Raw genomic sequence first — 27,045 nt, 5'->3', positions numbered from 1 at the left:
CATGGTGGCCAGAGCTGGGCGTGATGCACCACCACAGGCCCGTTGCTAGGCGAGCAAGCCTGTTTCTTGGTTCCGGGTATGGGGAGGATCCCACATGAACCCTGGTGCTGTCCTGAGACACGGGCAAGGTTGGGCTGGAGCTCTGGGTCCACTATAGAGCCCCAGATTAAGTGGTGCCTGCGGAACCTGGGGGCTGGGTGCCAGCATCACCGAAGACAAGGAGCAGCTGAAGGGGCTGCCAGCTGTGGACAGATGCCCTAGTTCTTGGAGGGAAGGTTCTCCCATGGCCCTGTTCAGAAGCGGAGCCTGAGGTCCATTTTGGGGAAGGTTCTCTGAGCAAGGCTCTGTTTAAAGATTGCTGTGGGGGCAGGGGGTGGGCATGGGCAGGTGGGAGCCCCGGGAAAAGCGCCCTTTGCGGCCTGTGGGGGCTGTTCCTGCGCTGTCTTCTCCTGGGCTGGATTTGGGGAGGCTGTATTCCCTGGCAGGTTGGTTGGGATCCACACTACAACCCTATGGATCTGTGCTCAGAGTTTCTGTCCCCTTGCCCCTTCCAGAGCCCCGGAGCTATGTTGAGTCTGTGGCACGGACTGCGGTGGCTGGGCCCCGAGCTCAGGATCCTGAGCCCAAGAGCTTTAGTGCCCCAGCTGTCCAGGCCTATGGCCATGAGACACCCCTGAGGAACGGGACCCTGGGCGGCTCCTTTGTCTCCCCCAGCCCCCTCTCCACCAGCAGCCCCATCCTCAGCGCTGACAGGTAAGCCGGGAGGGGGGAGTGGGTGGGGGATGAGTCTTCTGGCCTGAGACAGGACGGCTGAGGCACCTTGGTGAGGCCTCTTGGATTGGCCCGGGGTGTGGATGGGCAGAAATCACATTGAGATTGCTGTGCCTTGTAAACTACTTCATCAAGGTGCATAGAGAGAGCATCCTCTGAGTGCACATTCCTGCGGGGAGCCCAGGCCCGAAGGAGCTGTAATTCCCAGGCTGCATTTAATTCCGCCTATCTAAAATATGCTAGAAGGAGTGAGGCATACCAAGGTAAATGAGGCGTCATCCTTTCCCAAGTTTAAAATCTGACAACAGTAACGACTAGGACGTAGTGAGGGCTTCCTAGGTGCCAGGCACTTTGCTAAATGCTTTATGCAGTTACGTCTTCCTTGCAACCATCCTGGGAGATAAGCACTACTATTATTCCCACTTTTCAGAAGAGGAAACTGGGGCACAGGGGTGAAGCAATTGGCTGAAGGTCCTGCAGCTAAGCAGAATAGGCCTCAGACTGAAGGCATGTGGTTCCGGTGCCCTTGTCTCCAGCTTCTCCCGCAGTCTATGTTACTGTGCTCGCCCTTCGCAGGATGAGAGTCAGATGTGCCCAAAGCCGAGAGATCAGTACAGTGCTCGGAGCTCACAGCCTCTGAGTAGGGATGCAGAGGGGATTTCTGAGGGATGGCGGTGTTTGTGGGGGGTCTGGAAAAATGAGCAAGATGTTGAAAGGGGAAGAAAAGGAGAGAAGGCATTCTTGAAGGACAGCAAAGCAAGGACAGAGAACTGGGGTGAGGGTATGTGGGGTGTGAGGGGCTGATGGCATCCAGGTGTGACTGAGGGTGTCTGGGTGGACGGTGCATCAGAGAACAGCCCAGAATCGGGCAGGGGACAGTCCCTGCTTACTGGCTCAGCAGAGGGCAGCCCCATGTTTGGGGCGCAGTGAGAAGCTGCTTTGCTGGCTTGGTGGGGATGAAGGCTTTATGATGTGGAGAGGGAAAGACGACATAGGAAAGGGAGGTGGAGTCCAGCTCAGGCAGGGGAGGATCCTAGGAATTCTGAAGCCTCGAGCCAGGGGTACACTACCTGCCCCGCATGTACCCACCTTGCTCCCTCCGCTGCCTCCTGGTGAGAGTCTGCGTTGCTCAGTGGTCTGACTCTGCTGGAGGGTATGTTCCCTGTTTTAAAGGAAAGGGGTTTTCCCTAACTCACCTGCCACCCATTGCTGACATTCAGTGAGCCTTGGTGGCAGGAAGTGGTTCTCACAAAAATTCCGGCTGCTGTATTGTTGGCCCTTTCCAGGACTTGGGAAACCGGCATTTCTCCTCCAGAATTAACCTTCCCGAACTCCATTTCAGTGACTCCCACCCCCACCCTGCTCAGCCTGGCCCATCGGCTCTACCTCCCATTCCTCAGTATCCAGTTTATTCCTCATCAGGAAGTGGCATTCCTCTTGGGCCCTTTCTGGGACGTGAGGTAGACTTTGCCCTGGCCTGTCCTCTGACCTTCTCCTTGCCTTTGGCTCTTGCTTGGCCCAAGAGCACACCCCCAGCCAAACCTCACATTACCTAGGGAAGCCGAGCTTATGTAGTCTGGGCTGGGGAGGGGCCAGCCAGGAGACTCTTTCCAGCTGGCAGTGCCAGGTGTTGGCCTTTGGCTACATAAGGACCCCCAACCTCACTCTCCCGGGGCTCCTGGTGCGCGGCCTACAGCTGCTGCTCCCGTGAGGCCCTGCCACTCAGGCTCTCCTGCCACAGATAAACAGAAGTTTGGATCTGGGAGGAATCAGGGTCATCTAATCCAGCCCCCTTGCTTCCACATGGAAACACTTTAACAAGCAGAATCCAGGTTCCCACTTCACAGGCCACTGCTCCGTATATCACTCCATATGGACTTGTACTTAACTTTACAGGGGAACCTTCGTGACTGTTATGCTAGGTATATCACAGTCTTAGAAGTGGAAGCAACAGGGCTGGCCAGTTAGCTCAGTTGGTTAGAGCATGGTGCTGATAACACCAAGGTCAAGGGTTTGAATCCCCACACTGGCCAGCCACACAAAAAAAAAATAATTGGGAGTGACCTCTCATTTTATGTAATCTAACCTCCCAATGGAGGAAATTTGCTCCACAACATTCACACCAATAGGTCTGTCATCCTCTGCATATGCCCCTAGTGATGGGAGCTTCATTACTATTTAATGCAGCTTGATCTGCCAGTGGACAGACCCAGTGGCTGGAAAGCAGACCTTATCATGAGCTGAAATCCCCTTATTTGATACTTCCCTCCATACTTGTCTTTGCTCTTTTGGAACCACCCAGGAATAAAAGTCCAATTCTAGCACTCGCAGTATTTAAGAATGATAATAGCACACTGGGGAAACTGAGTCAAGGTGGGGATACCCCTAGTAGGAACGGGAGCCAGGTGGTTTGACTCCCTCTCCAGTGTGGGTTTCCACAATGCTGGAGGCTTCCACAGGACAGTCACCTTCAGTTCCGGCAGTATTTAAGAATGATAATAGCACACTGGGGAAACTGAGTCAAGGTGGGGATACCCCTAGTAGGAACGGGAGCCAGGTGGTTTGACTTCCTCTCCAGTGTGGGTTTCCACAATGCTGGAGGCTTCCACAGGACAGTCACCTTCAGTTCCGATTGGGGAAATTTCTCGGCTTTGCTGTATGGCTAAGGAGTCAGCATGGTGCAGTGGAGAAAATGTGGGCTTCGGAATCAGGCACCGCTGACTTGAAACCCTGGTCTTTCATGAGCTGTGTAGTCCTGAGCCTACTGCTTGACCTCTCTGTGCCTTAGTTCCTTCCTCCGATGGTTCCATAAGGTAATGTATAAAAGCCCTGGCATTCCAATGTACTGTGAGTGAAGCTGTCATTGCTGTTATTAGTGGTTGGAGGGAAGGCTAAGTGCCCACTAAAAGTCCGCCCGTCATTAGTTGCCATCCACTAACATCTCACCTGCCATCTCTCTCTAGCACTTCAGTGGGGAGTTTCCCATCAGGGGAGAGCAGCGACCAGGGCCCCCGGACACCTACCCAGCCTGTGTTGGATTCTGGCTTCCGCTCCGGCAGCCTGGGGCAGCCCAGCCCTTCAGCCCAGAGAAGCTACCAGAGTTCTTCTCCTCTCCCGACTGTGAGCAGCAGCTACAGCAGCCCTGACTACTCGCTTCAGCAGTTCAGCTCCTCTCCGGAAAGCCAGGCCCGGTCTCAGTTCAGTGTGGCTGGCGTCCACACAGTACCTGGGAGTCCTCAGGCACGCCACAGGACAGTGGGCACCAACACTCCCCCTAGTCCTGGCTTTGGCCGGCGGGCCATCAACCACGGCATGGCTTCCCCCAGCAGTCCCAGTTTGAGCCACCGCCAGGTGATAGGTCCGCCAGGCACTGGTTTCCATGGTAATGCAGTCTCCAGCCCCCAGAGCAGTGCAGTGACCACTCCAGGGAGCCCCAGTTTGGGCCGACACCCAGCAGGGGCCCACCAGGTTACAGGTCTCCATGGCAATGTGGTCACCACTCCAGGGAGTCCCAGCCTGGGCCGGCACCCTGGGACCCACCAAAGTAACCTGGCCTCCAGTCTCCATGGCAATACAATAGCCAGCCCTGGAAGCCCCAGCCTGGGCCGTCACCTGGGGGCATCTGGATCTGTGGTTCCTGGTAGCCCCAGTTTGGACCGGCATGTGGCCTATGGTGGCTACTCCACCCCTGAGGACCGGAGACCCACACTGTCCCGGCAGAGCAGTGCCTCCGGCTACCAAGCCCCTTCCACGCCCTCCTTCCCTGTCTCACCGGCCTATTACCCTGGCCTGAGCAGCCCGGCCACCTCCCCCTCACCGGATTCAGCAGCCTTCCGGCAAGGCAGCCCGACACCAGCCTTGCCAGAGAAGCGGAGGATGTCTGTGGGAGACCGAGCGGGCAGCCTCCCCAACTACGCCACCATCAATGGGAAGGTGTCCTCCTCACCTGTCACCAGCGGCATGTCCAGTCCCAGTGGGGGCAGCACCGTCTCCTTCTCCCATACTCTGCCTGACTTCTCTAAGTACTCCATGCCAGGTGAGCCTCTCCGCCTTCCATTTCCACCTCTCCCACTGAATGATTAAGTGCGAGAGGTAGGATATCTGCCCTGGTCTCTGTTCTGACATTGCCTTGGCAGACAACCTTGGGTGAATCATTGCCTTCTGGGCCTCAGTTTTCTTAACATAATATAATAGCATAATAGAGTTGGAGGTGTCCTCAAAGTAAGTGTGCTATGGGGTGGTTGCTGTGATGCGGATGTGGATGATGATGATCATGAAAATAGTCATAACGAGTGGTGTTGCTGTTAAGGTTACCATCACATTGTAGCCTCTGCCACTTGTGGAGCACATGCTAGGTGCCAGGCTCTGAGCTAAGTACTATCTCATTTAATCCCCACGGACACCTGGTAAAGGAGTTGCACACAAGAGCAAACCAAGGCCTATGGAGGCTTTGTCCTTGGTTCGGTGTCATATAGTTAATAAATGGCAGAGCCAGGCTTCCAGTCCAGGCTCATACTACCCCAAAACCAGTGCTCTTAAACCATTATTGTCTTTAGTGTGTATCTGTATATTGAGATTTAGCATAACCTTGAGAAGCTGCCTTCCAAATCTGGACCACCATGCCTTTTGCCAGCCCCCAAGGTGCACACATCACTCATAGTAGATCTGGCGGCAGCTGGGCATTTTTACTGGAGTCTGGTTTCTACAGACCTGGCTTCATTGAAGCCCATGCAGGTTTGCACAATGAATTCTTTACCCATCACCAGAACTTGGCATCTTTTCCTCCTCTGTGAAAACTCATTATCTAAACACAGAGGTCAAGGCCTCAGCTGGTCTGCAGTTTCTCAGCCAGACCTCAAACCTGACAATGTGCAGAGTGGCTCTGGGCCCTGGGCATTCGTGGCAGATTTAGAATGTTTCAGGCAGTCTGGGGTGGGCTCCAGCTGCCCAGAGTCTCCCTGTGTCACCCTTCAGTCCTGCCCTGAGCCTGCCCAGCCAGGACACCTAGAGTGACCCTGCACCTCCCTGCTTCCTGCCACCCACTAGGGACATCTGGTTTCCAGCTCCTCTCCTTGAAGGATGCAAAACTTCTAGGAGTTAGGACACTTCCTGTTTCCCACCATCTTTCCTGCTTAAAATAGCCTTTGGAGTCAACACAGGAAGGCACATGGGCCTGCAGCCACCTCTGACAGCTCATTAAACAGGCCGCAGCAGCAGCAGGGGCCCGGGGCTTCAGAGCAGGCAGAGGCAGCTGCATGGCCCAGCCGCCCAGCCCAGAGGCCTTCTTCAGGGCACAGCTGCCAGGATAGCGAGCTGACCTACCCATCACCGTCCTCCAGAGACACATCCCGGGAGCCTAAGGGAGCACAAATCACAAGTCGAAACTGACTGAGCACTGGAGATACAACCTGGTCTCCTGGTCAGCTTCCTTAACCCACAGCACAGGCTCCCCTCTCTCTCTCTGAAGACAGGAGAGGAAAAATGTGGAATTGGAGTTTTCTCTTCTCCTCTTCCTCCTCGTCCTCCCCTGCCCCCTTTACTTTCTTTTCTTTGGTGTCAAAAGATGCAGGAAGAGGTTGGAGAGTGAGGCCGCACGTCCCAATACCTGGACGGGAAGATCCTGTGTAGCTCGTGCTGATGGGCCGCTAGGGCCCCTTACTGAGAAGGCCTTCCCATGCTCCGCTGTGTCACTGGGTGGGTCGCTTCCCTCTGAACCGCTCCTCATTTGGAAAACTAAGTGGGTGGACTTGGTCTTGTCTGAGCTCCCTCCAGAATCTAATGTTCTGTGGATGATTCCATGGTCTGCAAAAGGTCTGGGCAGGGGCATCATCTGCCAGAGAAGTGGGGCACGTGACACACAGTCGATGGCCTCTACATTCTAGGCCTGCCCTCCACCTACTGGTCCCAGGGTGGGGGTCACGTTCTGCCCCGTGAGAAGCAGAAGATGAGCTTTCCATAGGGGAGATGAGGAGGGGGTGGAGGGAAGAGGACAGAGGTGGATCTTTCTGCCTTCACCCTCACGGCTGTTATGCTAAAGCCAGGAAATTGGGCCTGTGGAGAAAAGGGCCAGACGGTGGTGTCTTAGCCTGTGGGAGAGAAGCTGCAGGAAGGGTTAGTCAGAATCTTGTAGGGATGGGGAGATGGGCTGGAGGCAGGGCTTCCGGTTGGCTCAGTGAGAAAGCAGGGTGTGGCCTTCAACAGGAGGACAGCTCAGCCGCCCAGGATGGTTGGCAGGAGACAGGGAGTGGTAAGAAGGCCACCCAAGGTCCCTTCCTGCTGTGCTCTGATGCCATTCGAGGAGACTAGCTTTCTGCATTAGTCTCCTGGGGCTACTGTAAGAAAATACTGGCACACCTGGTGGCTTAAAACAACAGAAATGTGTTCTGGAGGCTAGAAGTCCAAACTCAAGGTGTTGGCAGGGTTGGTTCCTTCTGGAGGCTCTGAGGGACTGTTCCAGGCCTCTCTCTTGGCTTCTCATGGTTGCTGGCTGTCCTTGGTATTCCTTGGCATGTAGATGTATCCACCCAGTCTCGGCCTCCACCTTCACATGACACTCGCCCCGTGTGTCTCTCTGTCTGTTCTCATCTTATAAGGACACCAGTCATATTGGATTAGGGCCCACCCTAATCCACGTGGCCTTATCTTAATTTGTTTATGCTACAAAGATTCAATTTCCAAATAAGGTCACATTCACGGGTTCCAGGGATTAAGACATCAACGTATCTTTTGGGGGGACACAATTCAACCCATAACACTTTCTCTTCTGCTCCTCCTTTAGACAACAGCCCCGAGACGCGGGCTAAAGTGAAGTTTGTCCAGGACACTTCCAAGTATTGGTACAAGCCTGAGATCTCCAGAGAGCAGGGTGAGTGCTAGGCTCTGTGGCCCCTCAGAGGACATGGCTGGTGGCTGCTCACTGTGCATTCCCTGGGCACAAACAGAAGCAGATTCATCCCTCTTTGCAGTATGTGGTGCTCACAGAGAAGGGGCTGGGATCGAAGTTAGACAGTAAGAAGTGCTCCCCATGGGACGGCAGAAGTAGTGCTTGTAGACCTCCCTGGAAGGGTTCTTAAAAGCAGCAAAGCCTCAGTTTTCCCGGGCAAAGTAAAATGAAACCTTAGCTCTCTGTCTGCATGGTATGGGAGATTTTTACATTTGATAGGAAAGAAAAGTTGGGAATGTGGGAATGGAGATGAGGAGCACCTCAGGTTCTCCAGGAAAGCCGGTGTGGGACAGGGTTGGCACCTGCGGCTGCCTGCGTGTGTAAACATGGTGTTACTGGAACACAGCCTGCACGCTGCGGGTTTACAGCATGGCTGCGGCTGCTTCCGTGCTGCAACAGCAGAGTTAAGGAGTTGCAACACACTGTGTGGGCTGCAAAGCCCAGCATGTTTGCTCTCTGGCCATGTGCAGACACAGTGGGCCGACCCTAGTACAGGAGGACGCTGAGGAGTGTTTAAATTCTAACTTTAAAGAACAACATCTCATCTAAGAAAGAATGAGACCCTATGAGACGTAAGTAAAGCCAGGGGCATCAATTTCTTGTTTCTTCCTCTCTCCCTGTCCTCTCTGGATTCAGCCATTGCACTCCTGAAGGACCAGGAGCCAGGGGCCTTCATCATCCGTGACAGTCACTCCTTCCGTGGGGCTTATGGGTTGGCAATGAAGGTGTCTTCTCCCCCTCCAACCATCATGCAGCAGAATAAAAAAGGTAACATTGCCTCCTGAATGGGGCTCAGGACTAGGTGATTGTCAGTCTCTTTCAGCTGTGAGGTGCTGGAAGGACCCAGTGCTGAGCAGGCTCTGACTCTCATCCAACAATCCAGAAAGCGAGTCTTGGGCTTGGTGCTGGTTGGGGACAAAGAACAGGGAAGGGGGATAATTGGGATTCTGCGGCTGTGTATCCTTGAGGGGTGGGAGAGGAGTGCGTGGTGGTCTCACCATTCCGTAGGGTTCTAGCCATGTTATCTCTTTGACCCTTTCTTCCATCCTAGCGCTTCACAATGAGAAGTTATGAAGCAGTCTTGGGAGGTGGTGGGAGGAAGCCAGGGGAGGTGACCAGTCCTTATGTTTCTCTTCCTCTAGGAGACATGACCCATGAGCTGGTGAGGCATTTCCTAATAGAGACTGGCCCCCGAGGAGTCAAGCTCAAGGGATGCCCCAATGAGCCGAACTTCGGTGAGCTGTCCCTCTGCCTCTGACTCCACAGCTGGCTGCGGAGACTCGGCCCTGCCCCGGGCTCCTCCAGGGTCTGGCCCCAAGTTGTTTCTGCCACAGGCTCTGCCAGTCCCCCTTGTCACAGACTCAGCAGAGGAAATGAACAGTGGCTTCCCTTCCTCTGTCCTGTGGCTTCTTAACTCTGCCAAATTCCTCTCAGTATTGTCCTACACAACTGAGACTTACTGTCATTGTAATTGGAATAACTATAACAACAGCTGCCCTTTATTGACCACCTACTATGTGAAGGTCACTGTCTAGGTACCTTATATTATTTCTTGTCTCACAACAATCCTGTATGGTAGGTGTCACTGTCGCTGTTTTACACATGAGGAAGCTGAAGTTCGTTGAAGTTAGACTTACCCAAGAACACATAGATAATAAGTTAACTGAGTGGGGATTTGATCCCACAGTTCTCTGATACTTCTGCACTGCTTGAGAGGGGCCACAACAACTAAAGGAACTTAGGAGAGATATTGGGAAGAACTTTCTGTGAAGGAAAGTTGTTAGGTAGCCTTATGACTTAGAATGAGCCTTTGGAATCTTCTTACTCAGTTTTTGCTAAAAGAGAGGGTGCGAATTTTCAGCTTTGTTGGTGGGATGAGGGAATGAAAATAAAGAAGCTGAAGACTGTGTGTAGTGGGATGGGGTGGGGATTCCCTCATGCACCTGGCCCACTCCCAGCTTCCAGTGATGCTTCCCTGTGCTCTCTCCCTCCCTGCAGGATCTCTGTCTGCCCTGGTCTACCAGCACTCCATCATCCCGCTGGCTCTGCCTTGCAAGTTGGTTATTCCAAACCGAGGTAGGAGCATGAGACTTCTTGCTCACCAGGTACACCTTTGAGCTGGCCTTTTTTGTGTCTCAGCCCTGCCAGCTGCTCCAGAACACAGGCCAGGGTTGGAGGACACAGTTCATTTTGCCAGTCTGGGGAAACTCAAAACCACTCTCCTGCTTTTTCTTATTAAAAAAGAAGGAAAAGTTTATTAAAAAGCTTAACTCCAAGAGTATACATAAATTGGCTTGCCAGATTGTTCTGGAATATCCTCTGGAGGCTTCAAGAAATTCATATTGGATCATCAGAATAAGCCTCATCCCAGGGGAGGCATGAGAAGTAAGTGGCAGTTGTGACACGACTGTGGCCTGGAGGATGAGATGGCAAGAATAGAGAAAGGAGCATGGATGTAGGTTGCAGGGCATTCAGGTGATGAAGGCTGTTTGAGTGGAGAGGAATGAGCCTGCTCCAGAGATCTTTGAGAGGAAGAGGTGGTGGGGCATTCCTGGGCCAAAGGTGTCTCTGGTGTTTCTAGTNAGAGGAAAAATGTGGAATTGGAGTTTTCTCTTCTCCTCTTCCTCCTCGTCCTCCCCTGCCCCCTTTACTTTCTTTTCTTTGGTGTCAAAAGATGCAGGAAGAGGTTGGAGAGTGAGGCCGCACGTCCCAATACCTGGACGGGAAGATCCTGTGTAGCTCGTGCTGATGGGCCGCTAGGGCCCCTTACTGAGAAGGCCTTCCCATGCTCCGCTGTGTCACTGGGTGGGTCGCTTCCCTCTGAACCGCTCCTCATTTGGAAAACTAAGTGGGTGGACTTGGTCTTGTCTGAGCTCCCTCCAGAATCTAATGTTCTGTGGATGATTCCATGGTCTGCAAAAGGTCTGGGCAGGGGCATCATCTGCCAGAGAAGTGGGGCACGTGACACACAGTCGATGGCCTCTACATTCTAGGCCTGCCCTCCACCTACTGGTCCCAGGGTGGGGGTCACGTTCTGCCCTGTGAGAAGCAGAAGATGGGCTTTCCATAGGGGAGATGAGGAGGGGGTGGAGGGAAGAGGACAGAGGTGGATCTTTCTGCCTTCACCCTCACGGCTGTTACGCCTCTACATTCTAGGCCTGCCCTCCACCTACTGGTCCCAGGGTGGGGGTCACGTTCTGCCCCGTGAGAAGCAGAAGATGAGCTTTCCATAGGGGAGATGAGGAGGGGGTGGAGGGAAGAGGACAGAGGTGGATCTTTCTGCCTTCACCCTCACGGCTGTTATGCTAAAGCCAGGAAATTGGGCCTGTGGAGAAAAGGGCCAGACGGTGGTGTCTTAGCCTGTGGGAGAGAAGCTGCAGGAAGGGTTAGTCAGAATCTTGTAGGGATGGGGAGATGGGCTGGAGGCAGGGCTTCCGGTTGGCTCAGTGAGAAAGCAGGGTGTGGCCTTCAACAGGAGGACAGCTCAGCCGCCCAGGATGGTTGGCAGGAGACAGGGAGTGGTAAGAAGGCCACCCAAGGTCCCTTCCTGCTGTGCTCTGATGCCATTCGAGGAGACTAGCTTTCTGCATTAGTCTCCTGGGGCTACTGTAAGAAAATACTGGCACACCTGGTGGCTTAAAACAACAGAAATGTGTTCTGGAGGCTAGAAGTCCAAACTCAAGGTGTTGGCAGGGTTGGTTCCTTCTGGAGGCTCTGAGGGACTGTTCCAGGCCTCTCTCTTGGCTTCTCATGGTTGCTGGCTGTCCTTGGTATTCCTTGGCATGTAGATGTATCCACCCAGTCTCGGCCTCCACCTTCACATGACACTCGCCCCGTGTGTCTCTCTGTCTGTTCTCATCTTATAAGGACACCAGTCATATTGGATTAGGGCCCACCCTAATCCACGTGGCCTTATCTTAATTTGTTTATGCTACAAAGATTCAATTTCCAAATAAGGTCACATTCACGGGTTCCAGGGATTAAGACATCAACGTATCTTTTGGGGGGACACAATTCAACCCATAACACTTTCTCTTCTGCTCCTCCTTTAGACAACAGCCCCGAGACGCGGGCTAAAGTGAAGTTTGTCCAGGACACTTCCAAGTATTGGTACAAGCCTGAGATCTCCAGAGAGCAGGGTGAGTGCTAGGCTCTGTGGCCCCTCAGAGGACATGGCTGGTGGCTGCTCACTGTGCATTCCCTGGGCACAAACAGAAGCAGATTCATCCCTCTTTGCAGTATGTGGTGCTCACAGAGAAGGGGCTGGGATCGAAGTTAGACAGTAAGAAGTGCTCCCCATGGGACGGCAGAAGTAGTGCTTGTAGACCTCCCTGGAAGGGTTCTTAAAAGCAGCAAAGCCTCAGTTTTCCCGGGCAAAGTAAAATGAAACCTTAGCTCTCTGTCTGCATGGTATGGGAGATTTTTACATTTGATAGGAAAGAAAAGTTGGGAATGTGGGAATGGAGATGAGGAGCACCTCAGGTTCTCCAGGAAAGCCGGTGTGGGACAGGGTTGGCACCTGCGGCTGCCTGCGTGTGTAAACATGGTGTTACTGGAACACAGCCTGCACGCTGCGGGTTTACAGCATGGCTGCGGCTGCTTCCGTGCTGCAACAGCAGAGTTAAGGAGTTGCAACACACTGTGTGGGCTGCAAAGCCCAGCATGTTTGCTCTCTGGCCATGTGCAGACACAGTGGGCCGACCCTAGTACAGGAGGACGCTGAGGAGTGTTTAAATTCTAACTTTAAAGAACAACATCTCATCTAAGAAAGAATGAGACCCTATGAGACGTAAGTAAAGCCAGGGGCATCAATTTCTTGTTTCTTCCTCTCTCCCTGTCCTCTCTGGATTCAGCCATTGCACTCCTGAAGGACCAGGAGCCAGGGGCCTTCATCATCCGTGACAGTCACTCCTTCCGTGGGGCTTATGGGTTGGCAATGAAGGTGTCTTCTCCCCCTCCAACCATCATGCAGCAGAATAAAAAAGGTAACATTGCCTCCTGAATGGGGCTCAGGACTAGGTGATTGTCAGTCTCTTTCAGCTGTGAGGTGCTGGAAGGACCCAGTGCTGAGCAGGCTCTGACTCTCATCCAACAATCCAGAAAGCGAGTCTTGGGCTTGGTGCTGGTTGGGGACAAAGAACAGGGAAGGGGGATAATTGGGATTCTGCGGCTGTGTATCCTTGAGGGGTGGGAGAGGAGTGCGTGGTGGTCTCACCATTCCGTAGGGTTCTAGCCATGTTATCTCTTTGACCCTTTCTTCCATCCTAGCGCTTCACAATGAGAAGTTATGAAGCAGTCTTGGGAGGTGGTGGGAGGAAGCCAGGGGAGGTGACCAGTCCTTATGTTTCTCTTCCTCTAGGAGACATGACCCATGAGCTGGTGAGGCATTTCCTAATAGAGACTGGCCCCCGAGGAGTCAAGCTCAAGGGATGCCCCAATGAGCCGAACTTCGGTGAGCTGTCCCTCTGCCTCTGACTCCACAGCTGGCTGCGGAGACTCGGCCCTGCCCCGGGCTCCTCCAGGGTCTGGCCCCAAGTTGTTTCTGCCACAGGCTCTGCCAGTCCCCCTTGTCACAGACTCAGCAGAGGAAATGAACAGTGGCTTCCCTTCCTCTGTCCTGTGGCTTCTTAACTCTGCCAAATTCCTCTCAGTATTGTCCTACACAACTGAGACTTACTGTCATTGTAATTGGAATAACTATAACAACAGCTGCCCTTTATTGACCACCTACTATGTGAAGGTCACTGTCTAGGTACCTTATATTATTTCTTGTCTCACAACAATCCTGTATGGTAGGTGTCACTGTCGCTGTTTTACACATGGGGAAGCTGAAGTTCGTTGAAGTTAGACTTACCCAAGAACACATAGATAATAAGTTAACTGAGTGGGGATTTGATCCCACAGTTCTCTGATACTTCTGCACTGCTTGAGAGGGGCCACAACAACTAAAGGAACTTAGGAGAGATATTGGGAAGAACTTTCTGTGAAGGAAAGTTGTTAGGTAGCCTTATGACTTAGAATGAGCCTTTGGAATCTTCTTACTCAGTTTTTGCTAAAAGAGAGGGTGCGAATTTTCAGCTTTGTTGGTGGGATGAGGGAATGAAAATAAAGAAGCTGAAGACTGTGTGTAGTGGGATGGGGTGGGGATTCCCTCATGCACCTGGCCCACTCCCAGCTTCCAGTGATGCTTCCCTGTGCTCTCTCCCTCCCTGCAGGATCTCTGTCTGCCCTGGTCTACCAGCACTCCATCATCCCGCTGGCTCTGCCTTGCAAGTTGGTTATTCCAAACCGAGGTAGGAGCATGAGACTTCTTGCTCACCAGGTACACCTTTGAGCTGGCCTTTTTTGTGTCTCAGCCCTGCCAGCTGCTCCAGAACACAGGCCAGGGTTGGAGGACACAGTTCATTTTGCCAGTCTGGGGAAACTCAAAACCACTCTCCTGCTTTTTCTTATTAAAAAAGAAGGAAAAGTTTATTAAAAAGCTTAACTCCAAGAGTATACATAAATTGGCTTGCCAGATTGTTCTGGAATATCCTCTGGAGGCTTCAAGAAATTCATATTGGATCATCAGAATAAGCCTCATCCCAGGGGAGGCATGAGAAGTAAGTGGCAGTTGTGACACGACTGTGGCCTGGAGGATGAGATGGCAAGAATAGAGAAAGGAGCATGGATGTAGGTTGCAGGGCATTCAGGTGATGAAGGCTGTTTGAGTGGAGAGGAATGAGCCTGCTCCAGAGATTGGATCATCAGAATAAGCCTCATCCCAGGGGAGGCATGAGAAGTAAGTGGCAGTTGTGACATGACTATGGCCTGGAGGATGAGATGGCAAGAAGAGAGAAAGGAGCATGGATGTAGGTTGCAGGGCATTCAGGTGATGAAGGCTGAGTGGAGAGGAATGAGCCTGCTCCAGAGATCTTTGAGAGGAAGAGGTGGTGGGGCATTCCTGGGCCAAAGGTGTCTCTGGTGTTTCTAGTCTGTGTGGCTGGGAGGGTGTTCCCTGATGAAGGGGACATTGAGCTGTTGGGGAAGAGTCAGTCCTCCTTTGATTGTGGGAAGGTTGAATAGAACCTAAGGGTATTGGGACCCATGGGGTGAGAATTTGAATGAGACAGTGGGGCTGGCGAAGGAGGTTTTAGCTTCTCTCCTTGAGGTGTCTCAGCCTTGGAGGATGGCTGGTAAACACCCAACACTCCTTACACACAGGCTTCTGTCACCCAGCCCCCATGTCCAGAGCCCACCCGAGGCTGACAGTGACTGGCCCCAAATGCAAGGTCTAGGAATTGGGAACGGGGGTGCCTTCCCCCACCTTCCCTGTTCCATAATAGGGCATTCAGAAGTGCACCTAGCTGTGGCCCTGAAACTTTCTTCTATTCCCTCTTGGAGCTCCGGGGTTATGCTCATATATAAAACCTCTGATATTATTTGACAGTTTCTATTTATCCAATTCAATTTATTCAATTATTAATAGTAATTGACCAATATTACTAGCTTGAAAGTTCAAATACAATTTAAATAGCATTATGAACCACACAATTTAGACACTAATTAAATTATATTTCTATGGAATTTACCATAGTAGTTGAATAATTAAAAAACTATTTGATGTTTAAATTGTATAAACCAGTGGTTCTCAAAGTATGGTACCAAACCAGCAGCATCAGCATCTCCTGGGAACCTGTTAGAAGTGTAAATATTCTCAAGTCCTCCCTAATCAGAAACTCTGGGTTGGGCCCAGTAATCTGTGTTTTAACAAGTTTGTACACCAAAGTCTGAGAAACACTGGTATAAACAATATCCAATTTTCTTCTGATTTTTTTTTATTAGGGTATAGTTGATAAAAATTGTGCTAATATGGTGTCTAATGTGATGTTTTGGTAGTTGTATATGTTGTGAGATGGTTGAACCAAGCTAATTAACATGCCCATTGTTCAGTTCTTATTACTATGGAATTATAGCTGTGCTGCATTAATGGTTTAATAAATCAGGGTATTTATTGATCCACACAAAGACTCATGGATGCAAAACGACAGCAACGGAGGCCTGCTTTATGCCAAGCACTAGGTAAAACATTGTACTTGGACTGTCTCAAAAACCCAGCGAGTGGGTACCTTTATCATCATCTCTGTTTTATAGAGACTTAGCAAGGCCTGGGGTAAGGATTTGAGTCCAGCTCTCTTGGACTCCAGTGCTCTCATCTGGTGTGCTGGATAGAGTAATCATTGAACTCATGCTGGACATAACATAGTGCTGACTGCCAGGGCCTGTTATGAAAAGCAATGCCCCTGGCACAAAGTATTTGCAGAGCTCACCTTAGGCCCAGCCAAACTCATGCTTCTTTCCGGCTCTAGGATTTTAATTACCAACTAAATTTTTGTCTCAGACCCCACAGATGAATCGAAAGATAGCTCAGGCCCTGCCAACTCAACCGCTGACCTGCTGAAGCAAGGAGCAGGTGAGTGGTCACCTGAGTCTGGATCCCTGCCCAGGCCTTTCTTTCCGCCTTCTTGCCCTGTCCCCTCCTGCAGGTGCAGGCTGGAAATTGCTCCCAGACCCACATGTCTCTGGGCAGATCACATTTCTATGTGCAAATGCCTTGGCCCAGGGCCGGCCTGAAATTCACCTGCTACCTTCTCCCTGAAGAGTGGACCTGAGGCATTGTCCTCACCCACGCCAGCCCCTGTGACTACTCCTTGGGTCGGTTTCTTCCAGCCTGCAACGTGCTCTTTGTCAACTCTGTGGACATGGAGTCACTCACTGGGCCACAGGCCATCTCCAAAGCCACATCTGAGACATTGGCTGCTGACCCCACGCCAGCTGCCACAATTGTTCACTTCAAGGTGTCTGCCCAGGGAATCACACTGACTGACAACCAGAGAAAGTAAGACTCTCCTACCTGCCTCTGTGTGGGGCTGTCCTTCCCATTACCCGTCTGTTCACTTACCCACCCATTTACCAGTTGATTTATCCCTTGCACCCATCTATCCACCCATCCATCCACCCCCTTGCTCACCCACTCAATTGATCCATCCATCCCTGTATCCATTCATCCTCCATCTACCCTCCCACACCCATCTATCCCTTTACCCAACTGTCTCCATCCATCTATTCATCCATCCACCCACCCACCCATCCATCTTTCTATAATTTGCCTGCACTGGTTATACAGCTGTAAATACAACTGGTAAAAAGTACATGCTTTCTAGGAACAGAGCCCTTCCTCTCAGGCTTTCCTAACAGTGTCCCCAGCCCCTTTCCTTCCTCCTCCAGACCCCTCCCCCCATTTTTCATTCCTCAGTGCATTTCTTCCTCCCTTTCCCAGCTGCTAGCATCTGGGACATGTTTCTATGGCACACCTATGTGTCCGTGTGCATTGCTTAGGTCCCCAATGTGAGCAGCTCAGGCCGTCTCGCTCATAGCAAGAGGCTGTGTGGGTTCATGACAGCCACAGGCTGTGGACAGGTGGCCTCACCTGCAGGTGCAAGGTGGGCAAAAGCCAGTCACTACAGCACTCATCCTCTGTTTATCTCATGTCTGTGGCACAGGCTCTTCTTCAGACGTCACTACCCCCTCAACACCGTCACCTTCTGTGACCTGGATCCTCAGGACAGAAAGTAAGTCTCTTATAGACACCTTCTTCCCTCCCTCCCAGCCCTGCGACACTGAAGTCTGTTTGCGCACGCGTGTGTGTGCATTCTTGGTTCAGCTGGAAGATCTGCCTATGTCTGTGGGATTCTGACTAATTGTGTTGGGCATTTCGCTGAGTCTTTAACACCATGGATATGGAGACCCTCCCAGGACTCAAATGCCCACTACCACCCACTCTGCCATACCCCTGACTCTGAATCTCCTGCTTTTCCCACATTGGTGAGAGCACCTTGGGAGGCAGGCCAGTGTGTTTGCTCCACCTTGAATGTCTCCCTGCATGATCTTTGGAGGCTCCTGTATGCTGGGAATGGGAGCTCTTCTGCCCCCCAGAAGGTCTGGGCATGGGTGGGGCTGGGCTCCTGGGAAGAGGTGTGGTGACTTACTCTGAGCCATCTTTCTCTCCACAGGTGGATGAAAGCAGAGGGAGGTGCCCCTGCTAAGTAAGTGTGGCTTCTTTACCCCCAACCAGCTTGCTGGTCCTTGTGTTCTTTGGCGAGGGGAGCAGGAGCCAGGCTTAGAATCCAGGGCCAGCAGGTAGGAAAGGGCAGCAAAGACCTTTGTGCCGAGGTCACTCAGCTTTGGAGAAAAGCTTGGCCAGGAAGCCAGGTCTTTTGCCTTCTCCTGCCTCAAAGCCAAAGGCCCAGCCTCTAGCATGGCCACTTTCCGGGATCAGAACCAGCAGGGACCCAAGGAGGTGGACAGACAGCTGAGTTTTACTAGCAGTGATGGCAGTAGAGCAGGGATTGTTTAAATGATCTTTTCTGCCAAAATCCTGGTTGCTTTTATTCCTGTTCTTGCTCTTTTGGTGGGCTTTCTGTGAGTCTTGTGGCTGGGCTAGATCTTTTCATCAGAATGTGGGAGCCCGGAAAGTAGGAATTCTGGAGATGGCCCTGGGACCTTTTGGTTGATTTTTCCATCTATTTATCATATCCTGTGTGTCTCGAGAAACTCAGAGACTGACTGGGACACTGACTCTGCCCTCAGGAGGCCTGACGTTGGTGCAGCCTCTTAAATAGCACTAAGATGCTTCTGTGGTTTTCAAACTGTGTTCCGAGGAACCGTAGGAACCTCAGATGACTACTGAGCTGTTCGGAAGGGAGGGAAAACCCTGGTACTAATTGTGGTTATCATCTCATCACTGAGAGCCAGGGTTTTCTCAATATCACAAGACCAAAGCAAAGTGTAGGAACAACCCAGGGTCTGAAGCTGACAGAAGACGGTCACTACGATCTATAACTCACACTTCACTTTATCAGGCTTCTCCCAATAGTCCCATTTTCCTTGCTGATTGACTTTATAGAGGAGAACGTTATGCTTTCGAATTGATACATTTATAGCCAGAAAATACCACCTTAGCCTTTAGACTTCATGTAAGATTGTTTTAGAAAAAGAAAACTTTCACTGTTTAAAAAAAATGGAAACCTCTGCTGTGTGAGAGGTGGCGAGAATGTGGCTCACAGCTGTGGGTGTCACCGAAGCAGAGCGCATCCAATAGGGAGAGGTGGGGGAAGAAAGTATGTTTCTAAATGAGTCTTAAAAGACAGAAACAATGTGGACAGGTCGAAGTGGGTGTGGGGATAGGAGACTATTTCCGGGGAGCAGGTTCATGGCTACCAGACTGCAAGCTTCCTGAGGGCAGTGCCTTGTCTGTCGCATGGGGTTGTCAGGGCCTCCGAGTCTCAGTGCTGCCTTGTGTCTAAGCCGAGTAGCCAGGCAGGGGATAGGCTAGGGGAGAAGTAAGCTGGAAACCCCTCTATTTCTCCTTCGGGAGAAGGCTGTGAGCGGAGCTTCCTGCTGCAATGGCTTTGCTGGTTGGGGCAGGGGTGCGGCAGGGAGAGGCTGAGGCAGGGCAGAGACTGCAATGTGAGGGGCTTGGGACTCGGGACAGACTAGGGTGAGGCGGGTGAGGCAGTTGAGGTGCCTCGGGTGCGGAATTTAAGGAGCTCTCAGGATCTTGTGAGTGCCTCCTCCCTGTCCGTGGGGCTGAGGTTTCTTGCCTGGATCCACTCCCCCAGGCAGATGAAAGGACTGGGCTCTCGCTGCATGGAGAGCCTTGGTGCTGTTGCTGAAATGAATATCAGGAGAGGGCAGGGTGGTGTTTAGAGCAGGTGCAGGTTGGCTGGCTGGGTCTCCAGCCTGGCAGGAATGGGCAGCCAGGGCTGGCACACCTCCAGGCTGGGAGCTCAGAGACACTCCCTCATCTGCCCAGAAACCCCCCTCCACAGCACAGAACCTGTGCCAGCCTGGAAAGGGGAGTGTTGGGGGGCTGCCCCGTGGAACTTGGTCTCCCCACCACCTGGGCATTCCCCCAGGGACTTTGGCTCTGTCATTTGCAGCCCTGACACAAAGCTGGGAGAGCAAAGCTGTAGGAATTACGGGGCGGTGTGTGTGTGTGTGTGTGTGTGTGTGTGTGTGTGTGTGTGTGTGTGTGTGGACATGTATGTGGTGTGTGGCTTGTGGGTGGTGTGTGTGTGTGCATCTGTGTGTGTCTTCCATGGTGTGTGGTTTGTGGGGGGTGTATATGTGTATATATGTGTGTATGTGGTTTATTGTGTGTGGTGGTATTGGGTGTGTATTATGTGGTGTTTGGTTTTTGGGATGTGTGTATGTGTGTACTTGTGTGTGTATGTGGTTTGTGGGGGATGAGTGTGTGTGTGTGTGCTTTGTGGGGGTGCATGGGTATGTGTGGTGGGGGTATGAGTGTATGTGTATGTGTGTATGGGGGGTGTGCACATGCACAGACACGCACAGCAGCAAGCAGAACGCAACTCTGCTAATTTTAGCTGTTGTGGTCCAGTCCTAGGGAGAGGGGTTTCCATCGGAATCTCCAGCTGTCCTGATTTCCCCATCTCGCTCTAATTAGCAACATGCCGACTGGGAGGGGACCTGTGCTCACATTCTGTTCTCTGCCCTCATATTTTTAACTCTGTTTTGCAAAGAGAGAGTGCCAGGTCACTCTAGCCTTGGTACGGGTGGGGGTGGAGTGACAGGGGTGGGGTGGGGGTCCCCACTTTCTTCTCTGGGCTTCCAAGCCTCTTGAGCCCCGGGGAGTAATTGGGGGGAGGGGCGGTGTAACCTCTTGTCCTTTTGTCTCCCTGACCTTCTTGTGGTGTCTGATGAGGCCCAGTCCTCTGACAGGCAGACAGCCTTCTACTCATTTGCTCCTGTGCTGTGCCTGGGCTGGGACTGGGAGGGACCTTAAGCTCATCTAGGAATGTTCCCATTTTATTTCTGGTCTCCTCACCCCCCTTACTACCCAGCCCTGTCGTTCACCTCCAGCTCCCCCTGCCACCCCTAAAAGGGGAATTACTCCCTGTCCTGAAACAAGGCGAGACGGTGTCTCCAGGACTTGGCTTTGTTGTCAGTGGAGGCGAGAGAGGATTTTCCCTGATGCTCAGGAGACCGGGGAGGCGGTGAAAGGCTGGCTCGGGGGGGCTGCTCTCCAAGGCCTGGGACTTGGCTTTGTTGTCAGTGGAGGCGAGAGAGGATTTTCCCTGATGCTCAGGAGACCGGGGGAGGCGGTGAAAGGCTGGCTCGGGGGGGCTGCTCTCCAAGGCCTGGGGTTCCTCCTGCCCTCCCCTCATGCCCACCACCTTGTCTTGCCCCTGCAGGCTTTTCGGCTTTGTGGCCCGGAAGCAGGGCAGCACCACGGACAACGCCTGCCACCTCTTTGCTGAGCTTGACCCCAACCAGCCTGCTTCTGCCATTGTCAACTTCGTCTCCAAGGTCATGCTGAGTGCCGGCCAGAAGAGATGAGCCCCACCCCTCGCCCAGGGCCAGGGCGCTGGGGATGGGGCATGTGGGGAGGGGACCCACGAATCCTGACCACCCTTAAATCCAGAAGGAGTACTTTGGGCCAATTTTGGAGAAGGAGAGAAGAAAGTGCAACGTGGGGAGAGGGAAGTGAATTGCGGAGGGGAGTGGGAGAGAGAGAGAGAAAGGAATGGATGGTCGAGAAGAACTTGGATTCCCCTGGCTGGATGGAAACTGCAAAAACCCAACGCCTCCCAAACTAACCAGGTCCACCTAACTCTCCCTTTCCCCCTCCTACAGGATGATGCTCCTCAAAGGAGATGAAACAAACTTCCTTGGGGGTCCATATTTTGGGGGGAAATGGAAAAGCTCTGTCTCCCTAACCCAACTTCTTTGCAAGGAGTAATCAAGCTGAGAGAATCTTTTTCTGGCCACCTCTGGGGTAGGTTGCCAAACCAAACGGAGCCAGCGTGGGACATCAAATGGCAGGACTTTTTCTTTTGAAAGTATCTCATACCCAAGGCACCTACAGTCTCTTTGCTGTGACTCCCACGTGTGACGTGTGGGTGTATATATGTCCATACCATGTCCTCACACGTTGATTTATATCTGCCCTTATGAGCTAGAATTATAAACAGCTATACCTGTCCATATCCCCTGTGTTTGCACACACATGTGCATACTGTCCAAAGGTGGTTAGGGTTGGGGGTAACAGGGCTAGGGAGGGAACAGAAACCCTCTTCTGCAAGGTGCTCAAGATGATGGGTCCCGGAGGTTCTCTCCTGGTCCTGCACCTGCACTCTAGCAGCCCTGGGTGTCGCCAGCTCCTTCTCCTCTACAGAGACCCCTGCTCTGCCTCCTTTGGCTTGAGGAGGTGGAGATATGTGTGTCCATAGCCTTGGGATAGAAATCAGGCAGGAAGGGTGGCTATTGAGTTCTGGGCGGCCCAGCGGCAAGGACGGCCCTGGACTCTGCCTGAGCTCCCACCACTCAGCCCCATCTCGGGTTCCGTGCCCCAGAACCCACCTTATCTCAGACTGGCTTATCTGCATGATGCCTTCTTGGGGGCTGCTCTGCCCTGCCCTTCTGTCCTGCAGGGTCCCCGCACTGGGGCTCATCCTGGGGAACCTGCTTCTGAAAGCCCTGCTCAGCGAGGCCCAGATGCTGGAGTCCTCATTCTCCCCTCTGTAAGTGTTTTGCAGTCCGACTCTGCAGACCCTCTGGCTGGGCTGCCCAGGGTGACATCAGCAGAGCTCCTGGGGCTATCTGTGCACCACATAGCCTACATACAGTGCCCAAGCCTTGCTGTTCCCCCTCTGCTTTGGTTTCTCCAGCAGAGCCACGCTGCCTTTGGAGTAGAGGGCAGAAAACATGCATTTAGGCCAACAGGACTAGGGTCCATTTGGGTAGTTGGACTCTACACCAGAGTGGAAAATTCACCAAGACTCCATTCTTAAGCCTATGGAGGCCACTAGAGAGAGGCATTGTACTGATATATAAATATACATAATATATACGTAAGACATACTGACAGAATCTGTAAGCTAATAAAATATAAGAAAAGGTTAAAAAAGAGAATAGGTAAAATTACAAGAAGTATTTATTGTCCTCCCATATTGCTTTATTGCCTTCCTGGGCATAAACCAGTTCCCATCCCTTTTTATATGTATGAGTAAAACCTGAAATGTGGGGGGCCTTTATTCTTGGAGCAGCCAGGGGTCTGCTTGATCTGGGCTTGGCCCTCCCTAGACTCTGTCTGAGGCTCAGCAGGGAAGGGGGTGCACATGTCCCACCCCTGCCCCCTTATCCTCCCTTAGGCCGGGGGCCAGCAGCCAGCTCCCAGGATGTGCGGGCCTGAGCCACGGTGTGGGTATGTGTGGCAGATGTGGGCGTGTGTGCATCTTTAGTAGGTTTTCTCTTCCAGGGAGCTGTAACTGTGTGGACATTTGTTTCAGGGAGTTGGTAAAGGAGAGTGTCTGAAGAGGGTGGGGAGCAGGATGAAGGCCCTACCAGCCCCTGCTTTCCAAAGAGCACCAACCTTGTGCTTGGTGACCAAGATCTCTCCAAAGTGCTCTTCCTTCTGAGGTAGTCAAGCCAAATACCTGGGTTTTCTCCTCTCCTCATTCCCTAGTTAACTCCAATTCTCCTTCAAGATAGAAAGCGATATTTCCCTGTCCCCTTCCTTTGTAAATATCTTCATCTCCCACCAGATGGCCCGGGGAGTCCCCTCGTCACTTTTGGGATATTGTCTCCACACTTGAGGCTGGGTGGAGCGTCAGCCCCTTCGGCAGCCATGCCCAGGCTCAGGACTGTGTCTGGGGTCAGCCTTCACACTTGCTTTTCCACCCACCCACTGCCCACCAGCAGCCCACCTCCCAGGCACGGCCAGCCCCTCCACTCCAGGCCTGAGCTGTGCGTGAGCCTGCGGGAAGGACCCAGGCGATGCTGGAAAGCTGATCGCTCACTCCCAGTGTCCCTCTGGAAGGAGTTGGTTCCAAGAGTTTGGCCTTTCCAGAAGAACAATGGAGAAGGGTACCCCCATCTCCACGGGGCCCCACCTTTGGGTCTGACACCACAGCTCCCTGTGTACCCATGCACACACGTACGTACACACACACCACACAGCACTGCAGTATATTCTTGCCAAAGATTTCCTTTAAAACAAAGCACTTTTACTAATTCTCGTTAGTATTTTTACAATGTTTATCCTTGTCTTTCCTCCCCCTCCCTCAGCCTGTTGTGCTGTTTATTGTTGGATCTGTTTGTCAGCCAGGAGAGTGCTGTCTGGTCTCGAACATGGGCTGGGGTGGGGAAGGGTCTGGGAGAAGATGGTGAGGAGGAGTGGGACAGACTGGGCTGCCCTGGGGGCTCAGGCCCCAGCTCCAGCCACACTGGCTCTAGTGGCCCAGCTGGGTCTCTGCCCAGCCAGGTCTCTGCATAGCTGGCCTTGTATGGTGTCGGGAGGCAAGAGTGTAGATGAGGAATGTCTCTGATTCAAAAGGCCCAGTGCAGTCCATGTGACTTTACCCAGCAGGAGCAAGAGGGAAGGATGGGACATGAGAACAATGGAGAAGTGACCCCAGAGGGAAAACAGGGAAGAAATGAGCTGTTTAATAAACTTCCAGGGGTAACTGGAGTGTCCTCATTCTGCCATATGGTGTCCTGGCTCCCTTATCTAGCCAGGTATTTGAGGGACATAGACATCATGTCCTAGGTTTTGGGAAGGCCTTTTTGACACATCTCATGTGAATGTCTCCTCCAGCAGCTTTGAATGCTTGTGGACACCAATTGCCAGGATTCCTTCTCTCCTAGCATTGAACTCTCTGAGTATGTCAGAGATTGGCCAGAATAGGGATGGTGGAGCCCTGTGGCTGTGTGACAGTAAGAGGGCAGCCGCTGGACAAGTGTGATCTCTCTATCGGGGAGCTCTCTGGAAGGAGCAGAGCGGGGCATTCTTCTGCCTCTTTTTTACGGGCCTGACATGTCGGGCTGGCTCTCATGCAATCCTGAGGGGTGCAGAGGATTGGTCAGTGTGAACCGTGCCTATCCTCGCTCTGGACTTTGGCCCACCACTCCTGCCTCCTGGGTTTTCTCCCCTGCCTTAGTTCTTCACAGCTCCAGAACCTGGGGAGATCAAATGGGCAATGCCCCATGCAAGGGAGGCAGCCCACCCCTACCCCCACACTTGGGGTCCTTGGAGAGGCTGAGGGCAGAGTCCTGGAGCCGCCTCCTCACCCAGGTCCAGGCCCTGCGATCCTGAGACTCGCATTTCCTTGGCCAGTGGTAACATAGGACGTGTGTGTGTGCGTGTGCAAGTGTGGATGTATGTGTGTGCATGTATTTTGCTCATCTCTTTAGGGAATTGGGGGTGGGAGTTGGAGGTGGTGGGCAATGGGACGTCAAGTTCAACCTCACCCAGCAGCAAGCGGAATCAAGAGCTGAGGCCCGTAGGGCCACGGATTGGTGGAGTCTCAGTGTTGGCGATGGTGAGGATCGGGATACACAGGCAGGGCTCGGGCAGGTCTGTTCCTTCGTAACTCCTCCATCCTCAAATGTCTGATGTGTTGGAGGACCTCTGTTTATTTTCCACACCTGGGCTCTTCCCAGCAGCCGAGATTATTGTCAAGGGATGTCCGGTGTTTGATTTCTAATCAGTGTTAAACAGTTTGAAGCTCTCCTGTGCACCCGTGTTTGGTTTGCTTGTGTGTGAGAGAGCACAGCGGTGTGTGTGTGCTGTGTTTTCGCATTTTCTCTCCTCCCTTCTGACATGTCATTCAAAATAAATGTAAGAAATTCCTTACCCCACGCCCCCAGGCCCTCTGCAGGAAAACCAGAATAACCCCGCTTCCTCTCCCTACCCCCCAGCTGTGTATTTATATAGATGGAAATATACTTTATATTTTGTATCCTTGTGCCTATAACCTCTGCCACCTGTATAAACCCTGACCTATGTTACCTGTCCTGGATATGAATGTATTGTACACTGATGCTGTCCCACTCCTGTACAGCTGCTTCGTTTCTTTGCGATCCATTGTATGGCTTTATAAATGATAAAGTTAAAGAAAAATCTGTGCTGTTATCTAGCTGTGTTGTTTGGACAGGGGCGTGCCAGGTTTCCTGTGGGCAAAATGTGGCCTCTCCCAGGCACCAGGAGGGCTTCAGGGATGCCTCTGGTGGGTGACTCATCTCAGATCTTCCCAGCGACTTCCCCACCATCCAGATCTTGGTGCTGGTCACCATGAATTATTCATCTGGACTTTTTCAGCTGGAAGAGACACTTAGCTCAAACTCATTTAAGAAAAAAAGAAAAGGAATTTTTTGCCCTGAGTGACGGAGGAGTCCAAGCAAAGCTGGATCCAAGGGCTCAAGTGCTAGCATCAGGAATTTGAGCCCCTCCCTTGGTTCTGAGTTGGCTTAGTTCTCAGGCAAGATCTTTCCAAGTGGTGGTGCCACCAGATGCTCCAGGCTTTCATTCTGCCAGCTTGGCCGTCCCAGTAGAGAGAGGACTCTTTTCTCCCAGTGTTTTCAGCTAAAACCTGGGTAAATGCTCATTGATTCTGATAGGTCAAGATCTTTCCAAGTGGTGGTGCCACCAGATGCTCCAGGCTTTCATTCTGCCAGCTTGGCCATCCCAGTAGAGAGAGGACTCTTTTCTCCCAGTGTTTTCAGCTAAAACCTGGGTAAATGCTCATTGATTCTGATAGGTCCTGCTTGGCTCATATGATTAACTCAGAAAAAAATCACTCCGTCCAGTCTGTCTCAGGACAGACTCTGGAGCCTTCTGAAACCATGGGGATTGAGAACGGGGGTGTGGGTGGTCCCTGAGGAGGTGAGGTTTATCTATGGGTGCCTGACAGGTGGTACATGTAGCTCACTCGTACACCAGGCCCCGGAGGTCCTGGGTGAATTCTTTGGAATTCAGAAAGTTTGGTGTATTATCTACTGAGGCATGCCTAACATGACGCAGGGGGTTCTGGGAGATCCCAAGTACTCAAACAACATGGTTCCAGTTCCCCCTTGAGCTTACAGTGTGGCTGGGAGCGTGGCTCGGATCTGCTGATTCGAGTATGCGTATGTTAAGACCCCGCTGTGGGCAGCACAGCGATCTTACTATGGGGCAGCCTTCTTAAGCTTTTTGGTCTCAGGACTCCTTTATACTCTTAAAAATTATGGAGGATTCCAAGAAGATTTTGTATAGTTGGGTTATATCTCTTGACTTTACCGTAGTATAAATTAAAACTGAGAATATTTAAAAAATACTTCATTCACTTCCATAGCAATAAAATCATTACATGCTAATATAATTAGCATTGTGATGAAAAATAATGATATTTTCTAAAACAAAAAAGATCAGGTGAGAAGGGTGACACTATTTTGCATTTTTGGAGCCTCTTTCCTGTCCGGCTTCAGGGAAGACAGCTGGACTCTCATAT

At 52.0% G+C, this 27,045-nt stretch overlaps 1 protein-coding gene and 1 non-coding gene across 2 annotated transcripts; both read left to right on the top strand.

Annotated features, from left to right (window-relative positions):
- Positions 1-379: 379 nt before the first annotated feature.
- Positions 380-22,687, top strand: TNS1 (tensin 1). Its single transcript, XM_008593110.1, has 12 exons — positions 380-485; positions 555-753; positions 3,735-4,807; positions 7,550-7,636; positions 8,351-8,482; positions 8,857-8,949; positions 9,713-9,790; positions 16,095-16,166; positions 16,424-16,592; positions 17,257-17,325; positions 17,767-17,799; positions 20,971-22,687. The coding sequence occupies exons 1-12, from the start codon at positions 380-382 to the stop codon at positions 21,113-21,115; spliced, it is 2,256 nt and encodes a 751-aa protein (XP_008591332.1). The 3' UTR covers positions 21,116-22,687.
- On the top strand, positions 2,730-2,804 carry TRNAI-GAU. Its single transcript has one exon. It is a non-coding gene; the product is annotated as a tRNA-Ile (tRNA).
- Positions 22,688-27,045: the final 4,358 nt, after the last annotated feature.

Source organism: Galeopterus variegatus, unplaced genomic scaffold (assembly GCF_000696425.1).
Source record: "Galeopterus variegatus unplaced genomic scaffold, G_variegatus-3.0.2 Scaffold8718, whole genome shotgun sequence".
Lineage (NCBI taxonomy): Eukaryota > Metazoa > Chordata > Mammalia > Dermoptera > Cynocephalidae > Galeopterus > Galeopterus variegatus.
Note: the sequence above shows the minus strand (reverse complement) of the source record. Positions and strands in the feature narration are given on the sequence as shown.

What these genes read in the sequence shown, in the direction of transcription:
- TNS1 (XM_008593110.1), top strand. Translation starts at nt 380, where the DNA reads ATGGGCAGGTGGGAGCCCCGGGAAAAGCGCCCTTTGCGGCCTGTGGGG. An exon ending in GAGGCTGTATTCCCTGGCAG is followed by an intron (nt 486 to 554) that starts GTTGGTTGGGAT and finishes TGCCCCTTCCAG; the next exon opens with AGCCCCGGAGCTATGTTGAG. An exon ending in CATGCAGCAGAATAAAAAAG is followed by an intron (nt 8,483 to 8,856) that starts GTAACATTGCCT and finishes CTCTTCCTCTAG; the next exon opens with GAGACATGACCCATGAGCTG.